This window comes from Montipora foliosa, chromosome 6 (assembly GCF_036669935.1).
Source record: "Montipora foliosa isolate CH-2021 chromosome 6, ASM3666993v2, whole genome shotgun sequence".
In the NCBI taxonomy this organism is placed as follows: domain Eukaryota; kingdom Metazoa; phylum Cnidaria; class Anthozoa; order Scleractinia; family Acroporidae; genus Montipora; species Montipora foliosa.
The window spans coordinates 15,233,696-15,241,195 of NC_090874.1; the positions used below are offsets into that span (position 1 = coordinate 15,233,696).

The window sequence follows — 7,500 nt, forward strand, 5'->3', positions numbered from 1 at the left end:
ATTTCGAAGCAACACTGACAACAACATATATAGGACGTTTTCAACCAACCTCTAGAGACACCAATAACTATAGAGAAATGTACTTACGACTTCTGGTGGACGAACAAAAGAAGCTAATGAGAGATCTTTTGTTTTCGTCCACCAACATGGCGGTGATGACGTCACATGAAAACCTTCTATTTGTACTGTACATTTACAAGGTGTTAGACGTTACGTTACCCTTCATGCGACGATAAATTTAAAATATGTGCCGTAACTGTTCACTCCAAATAACTTTAATGCTAAACTTGTTGGGTGACAACTGTAAAGTGCAAATCGAATGTCCAGTTGGTGGACAAACGAAAGGAGCTTATCTTGATTTCCTATTGTACAAGGCTCGTAATTTATACCGTGGCTACAATATTCACCAGCAAGTGGCACGTTCAAGTTCAAAGGCGAAATATTCGATCCACATTTGCAAGATATCGTTATCATCTACCAAAAGTCCTTGGGTATCCTTATTCCATTATATTTTGAAAGCTAAAAGTCTCTAACACAATTTTGGAAAGAGATAACCTTCCCTTGACTCCCCTCTCCAAGAAGCACTGGCAAAACCATGAGCGGAGATTGGAATCAATAAAGGTGTCGCCAAAAGTAGGTTTATGAAAAAAAAAAACCGGTGATAATAGGGCCGTTTATACGAGAGAAAATAAGCCGTGGCTAACTCTGGCCGCGGCTTACATATACGCGAACGCCCCGTATAAATGGTACAAAATCTACGTTCACGGCTAATCCTGCCCTGGGAGTTTATACTCGTATAAATAGTTCCTTTCGCGTATTATGTACGCCGCGGCGAGAGTAAGCTGCGGCTTATTTTCTCTCGTATAAACGGCCCTAATATCGCGCTACACTCACATAGTGGGTTTATGACAAAAAAACAGTGATAATATCGCACTACACTCACATATCTTACCACTCCTTATCCGCCGATATCCATCATTGAAGACGCAGTGTTTGATCCTTACTGGATCCTAAATCGTGTTCATCCATGAATGAAAATACTGATACTGGCATCCATATCATACAGTTCATTAAAAAAAAGTTGCTCGCCCCGGTGTTGGGAATGTCAAGGATTCGAATTCCTTTCAAGCTCTGAATTGTTTCCGGGTTCCGTTCTTAATTTATTTTAATGGCAAGTGCATGAATTGGGTTTTCTTCTTTGAGAGTTCTTCCTGCTGTGCTTTATTGTAAAAGCATACATTTAGACGCCAAAATTTAATATTACGCCCTTCTGTGTGATTTGGGCGTTCTTAAGGTGCTCTAAAGGTCGATTCATCTTTTTCCGTGTGTTCTTTGCAGATTCAAATCATTTCCCCGCTATTGTGGTTAAAACTATAGATAGAATAGCTTACCCCCTTCCGGTATTGTTATCTTCGCTCGTCCTCTTCGAATTCTCGTGCGTTATGAGTTGTTTGTGGACAAAAAAGGTCCCGCTGTTTTTGCTCTTTTAGCCAGGAAAACAGGCCTTCTTCTTCTTCTTTTTTTGTTTTTTGTTTTTTGTTTTGTTTTCTTTTAATATATTGTCAAACGGATCCTTAGAGCGCTTGAAAATATTAACTGAGTTTTCCGGTAAATGTAATATCTGATGGAAGTGTGTTCTGGAAATGCCAACTAATTCTTGGTTTTCACGTGACGTCAGAAAAAAATTAATTGAAAAATTTTCAGGTTTATCTTCATCGGGTAAAAGACACTGTAAAGATATATCTGCTGGCCTGCTTTCAGCGCGTTACCATCGTTTCTTTTGAAAATAGAGCAGTTTGAATTTCATTTTTTTTTGCAGTGCGTGCCATCAGGATTCCTTCTGAGAAACATGTCACGTACGCGAAAATATCGATTCGCCTTGTGTTTTCGAGTTCTGAATTACCAATATGTTAAGAGAAAAGTCTGTGCGAATGTTTTCAAGTTTAGCAGCGAGAAAAAATGTTTTGAGAGACCCAAAGTAAACCCCAGGGCCCGCTTGTTCAAAAGCCGATTAACGCTAATCCCAGATTAACAATTAACCAAGGGGTTTATTTCTCTACTCCCAACGGCTGTTCACAGCTGATATTCGGCAAAACTTTACATTAGAAGGAGTCAATCTTGAAAAACACGAAGAAGCAACAGAAGCTTTCTCCAAAAAGTTGAAAACATGAAGCAAAAGGTTACGCTAATCCTGGATTAAGTCAATCGGATTTCGAACAACCGGGCCCAGATCTTTCCACTGCTTTCCGGTCGCCATGTTGGTGTCCCTCTCACCAACAAGGAGTCTCCATTCTAAACACTATAATTGTGAGTGGTACCCTTTACCGAATAACTTGAGTTTGGAATATCGCACAGCCCTAAAACTTTGACACGCTGTTTATTTCTTACCCTTCTACAATATCTCAATTTCTTGACTTAATTTATTGAATGGTGGGCGATTTTATTTTTTCTTTGTGACGTGAAAACCAAGAATTGAGCACGTAGCCACATTAAAGGTATACATTAAAAGCCTTGTTAAACAGCTTTGTATATATACCAAGAAAGAGAAAAAAACATAATCGAAAGATTTTACGAATAATGTTTCAAGACCAAGTAGCAGTAGTTTTTACATACAGCGATATTGTATCGGACCGGTTCATGACTTATCTCGGGCACCTCTTGTCGCGTTCTGGTTAGAGTATTGTCCAGTATTTCATTTACATAGTAGCGATATTTGTGAGCGATAGTACCGAAAAATTGTATTTGCAATAACATGACCTCTGAAATGACTTGGAATAATTTGATGTCCCCGAGAACGGTGTTCAATAATTAGTTTTTCGGATTGTTTCTTGGACTGTCATTAAGTGATGGCTTTTTTTGCCATTTTTCCCAGTCACAAGGCAATACATTTTTTAAAGTTTATAAGAACTCTTCATCACCATAAAGTTAATCACCACGTCGATGGCCCTGTTGATGGTCCTCGACCATTTTGACAACAGAATCGCCTATTTACGGCCCTTACAACTTGAATGGCCATGTGTTAATGAACCTTCTCAAAAATTTAAATAGGGCCTTTTTTAAAAAACTTGACAGCTTTCATATGCCCTTCAATCTCGAGCGCATTGCAGCTTGTGATTTCTTCGTCAAAGAAACTTTTATGGAAACCGTTTGATGTATTGAGGATTGCCACGCAATCCAAGCGCGCACGTGCTTATGAAAAATGCAAACGTTTGTGACGTAAGGGGAAATTTTCTACACTTCTTCTAAAAAAATGCACGAGCCAGCATCAGTTTTCGCTTACTATCGACTCAGTCCCATCTAAACCAGGAGGTTTACTTTAGACCGCAACCTATACGCTTTTATACGTAACTGCGCTGAAACTTTAAGAGAGGACTTTCAGATAAGATTAAAAGGGAAACGTGTTCGAAAACGCAGGTGTCCTTTTGAACTTGAAACCGCTTTGTTTGAGTGTGGTCGTTGAAAAAATATTCTCAGGTTCTGAAAAAGCGTGACGTAGAAGGTGTGACAGACGTGGGAGAGATAAAAGCATCGCGTTGCGGCAAACCCGGACTGAAATGTGCGTTTTGACGAAAGTTAAAGAAACTTCGTCGATTTTAGTTCATTTCTTTCATTTTAGTTCTCAAAATTAAGAGACAAGTTAGAATAAGTGAATTTTCATACTCTTATGACAAGCAGCATCCTGTTGTTTCCTGTGTACTGTTTCACGTAAACGCGATGCTGCTCGTGAATTTCTCTGTTTATTATATTTCTCAGATAATGCGCATGCTATGATCGGCTTATTTTATTTAGCGGGCCGTATTCCATACAGTACGGCCCGCTGTGTAGCCCGCTGAATTTAAAATTTTGATGCAAAATTTTCAGCAAGTTTTTCATATTTGTTTATATGAAATAAACGTATGAAACTGCTTGAATTTTGCAAGCAACTATTTCAATGAATCGTTTTTCAGAATTTTACGCATGCCCATCATTTGTGGCAGCTTTGCAGCGTACCTCATTACCTCAGAGATATAATAAATATCTTACTAACCTCGCTTTATCGGTCCGTAACTTACAGTACGGGACCGAGAAAACGAAGGTTAGGAAGACATCATTCAAGTACGTTTAAAAGGCATTGTTTGGAAAACGCTTCTTTTGAGTGTGATTCGGTTAAAGCGGACAATTTGAAGAAACAATGACGTAAAAAGCGTGATCACAGGTACCTGTTTTGTATACATCTTATTCGAGATTTTTAATATGGACAAGTGAAGGAAATACGAAAGGACAAGATTAGTGAATTATCATCTTTGAAAAGGAACATCACAAGGAAAGTGAAAGAATTTTGAAATTTCTTGTCGGATAAACGTCTCTTCCGCTCTGAGACTGAACTAATAAATCGTTACTGAGAACGTTTTAAAGGAACCCTTCAAAAGCGAATTATTATACCAGTCCTCCAGGTCGTTTCAGTTGTATTTACGAGGGGCTTTGGAGCAAAAAGTCGAGAAATGCTTTAATTATATCCAAGAAGCTTTCGTTTCGTTTTTGTGTAGTTTAGTTACTAACTAAAGATACTATCGGTAAATAAATTTATCGTTTATCCCTTTTAGTCTTTTAAACAAATGAAAATTATGTTTTGCTTCGTTTTAGAAAGCTGCTGAAAGCGGATATTTTAAAAAAATCATTAATGTGGATAAATTCTAAACTGGTGTAAGTCCAGGATCAACTGAATGTAATCTCTCACAAAGTGCACGTGCTGTAGTCTCCCAAATCAGCGCTCCTTATACTGTAGGATGGTCCGATAAACTTAAAACTTGTTATTTTAATCAAATAAATATCGTAGCCACTGAGGCTCATACTTGCCGGAACTTATCCCGGTTTCTATACATGACGCATGCGAGAGTGTTTTCACTGACGTGATCAGTAACCTTGTTTTAACACCGAAACAAAAGAAAATGTTTACATGATAATAGAGCTCACCAACATGGCTGCCGTTCCATTGTTTAGTTACATGAACATGGCCGCCGTGACGTCACGTGAAAACACCCCATTGCTACTCCCCCTGGACGGCCAGTCCATGGCAGGGTTTACTCCAGCAGTATGTCCCTGGTACTCATTTATACACCTGGGTGAGGAGGGACAGCGTTGAGCAAAGTTTTTGAGGAAACAACACGACAGAGCTAGGTCTGAAAAAAACCGTTAACCGTACCCTGCAGGAGAGGCATTTAAAATAACAGAATGACATTATAACATTTTAAGTTTGTCTGGTTTTCAGCCCTCTGGTCGTTGCGTGACAGCCGATGGCAGTTATTCCCCTTCATTGGACAAGCCCGAACTGGCGTTAGACTTGGTGCAAGATGCTGTTAGTGCCTGTGGGTATAGTTTAGGTGTAGACGTTCACCTCGCTCTCAACTGCGCTGCCTCTGAATTTTATGACCAGGCAAGTGCGGCGACAGGAATCGTACCAAGTCGATTCTCGTCCCACGATCCTTTTGATTACTGACAGATATTAACGACCTCTGGCTGTTGTCCAAACCAAAGAGTCTCTTTCGGCACTTTATTGCGCAGTTTCAGAAATTTGAAACAGTAGTACAAACCAGAGGTACCTTTGAGGTATTGGTGGTGCTGATTGAAAGAATCTCGGTCTCTTGGAATGAGAATGTTTCAAGTGTTTAATCCTTTTTTCTTTATTTAAACATAGTCATTATTCGCCAGAACAGCACATAAAAATTAATAGACTGGAATACGCATTTATATATCGGCAATACGCAAACAATAAATATCCCAACTATATTACGATGTGAACGAAACCTGCTTCCATGAATGCTGTTTCTCTTACGGAAAGTAATCGCTTTAAGTGATTGAACGATAGAGCCTTCCTAAGGTAATAGGGAAGGCTGGCCATATGACCAAGGAGGTAAAAAAAAGAAATAGCATGGATTTGAGGATATATTTCCCCTGTCCAAAACTGACGAAACTGTTAGCCACCCAGGCGATATTGTGATATTTTTTCATTGCTTTGCTGTCAAAGTATAACTTTACGGGACTGTTGACTTTGACTGTGATTCCATAATTGTCTGACGTGGACGCTTTCTTCGGTTTTAGGAGAAACAGAAGTACGAGATAATGGCCAACACTTTCAAGTCTGTTGAGGACGTAATGAACTTGTACGGTGAACTCTACGACAGATACCCGGGTATCATTGCTATTGTGGATGGTATCCGCAGTCCGGTAAGTAGGGAGTTTAAGGAATGACAACGGCTACGGCAACGACAACGCCAAGAACAAGTGATATTATTGTTTAAAAGAAAAAAAATGATCGTGCTGCACGTGTGACACACATATTTGTACACGTTTTCCCGTACTCGTGAAAACAACAACTTGAATTGACCGGTTTTAAGGTTTTGACAACAACGTGGGGACCGTGACTAAAACACCACACGAATACATACATATACGAGTACATACGAGAAACATACGAGTAACATACGAGTACATACGAGTACATACGAGTAATATGTAGCATATCTCGTGAAACGTGTAGTTAACCAAACCGTAAATTGAAAGCTAAAATGTTAAAAGAGTGCTTAGGCCTAATCACCGCAACGAGCGCTTAGGCTTAATCAGTAAACGAGTGCTATTTTCTTCACACGCACTCGTGAAAAGTGTAGTTAACCGAACCGTAAAATGAAGGCTAAAATGTTAAAAGAGAGTTTAGGCCTCATCACTGAAACGAGCGCTTAGGCTTAATACCCGTATGTTACTCGTATGTCCTTGTGTGGTGTTTTAGTCACAATCGAACGTGGGCATACATCATTAAATCTACATTCGCTCTATTTATTTCAAATCCGTCCGCACCAATTTAGTTATAGGATACATTACCAATAATGTACAACGTAAACAAGAGAAAATGATCGTGAAATACTTAAAATTAAGATAGCTCAAGTGATATTTTGAAGTGACGTTTTGGTCGCCGTAGCCGTCGGGGTTTCTTAAGACTGGGAATAGCGGGATATCACGCGCGAGCCTCCTCTTGCGCGTCACTCATGCGTGATACATCGCGAGTGGCAATCACTTGCATCTTCGAAAATGGGGAGTTTGTTGGCAGGCTGGGTTGGCATAGAAAAACCGCCTAACTAGTATTTAGACCACTCTTTTTGCCTCGCCTTTTTTACTTCACCTCACCTTTATCGCCTTTCTGAGTGTCATTTCGGCATGCGTTACATTTGCGGTCTGCGTACATTTTCCCTGTTTCTTCCTTCTCAATCATATAAGCTTTGTGAACTCCGCTTTGTAGGCTACATTGCAAGTTTTACTGCCAGTAACCCAGATTTCGGAGTCTTTAACGTCCCACGGATTTTATTAACAAGGGGTGTGATTCGGAACCACCGGTACATCGTCCGTACCTGAAAAGACTACAGAGCCCAATTCTTATGTTAAAAGAATGAAGGGGGTAGTTTCTAAAGAAACTGTTGTGCTGCGTCGGTGGGGAAGTAGTATACAAAAATTTGGTTTTATCGACGGAGT

The 7,500-nt window shown here is 39.7% G+C and overlaps 2 protein-coding genes across 4 annotated transcripts in view; one reads left to right on the plus strand and one right to left on the minus strand.

The window, feature by feature from the left end:
- LOC138006805 (adenosine receptor A2a-like) overlaps positions 1-1,568 on the minus strand; it is a 9,042-nt gene extending 7,474 nt beyond the window's left edge. The window contains exon 1 of one of the 3 annotated variants that reach the window (XM_068853380.1): positions 1,392-1,568. The gene's annotated coding sequence lies outside the window, so the exon portion shown is untranslated. Of the gene's footprint in view, positions 1-87; positions 279-952; positions 1,032-1,391 lie in introns of those variants that run through there. The other 2 variants (XM_068853383.1, XM_068853382.1) reach the window with 2 other exon arrangements.
- LOC138006804 (enolase 4-like) overlaps positions 1-7,500 on the plus strand; it is an 89,025-nt gene that overhangs the window by 62,276 nt on the left and 19,249 nt on the right. The window contains exons 9-10 of the mRNA XM_068853377.1: positions 5,249-5,413; positions 6,079-6,204. Of these exons, the coding sequence (XP_068709478.1) occupies positions 5,249-5,413; positions 6,079-6,204 (291 nt within the window). The remainder of the gene's footprint in view (positions 1-5,248; positions 5,414-6,078; positions 6,205-7,500) is intronic.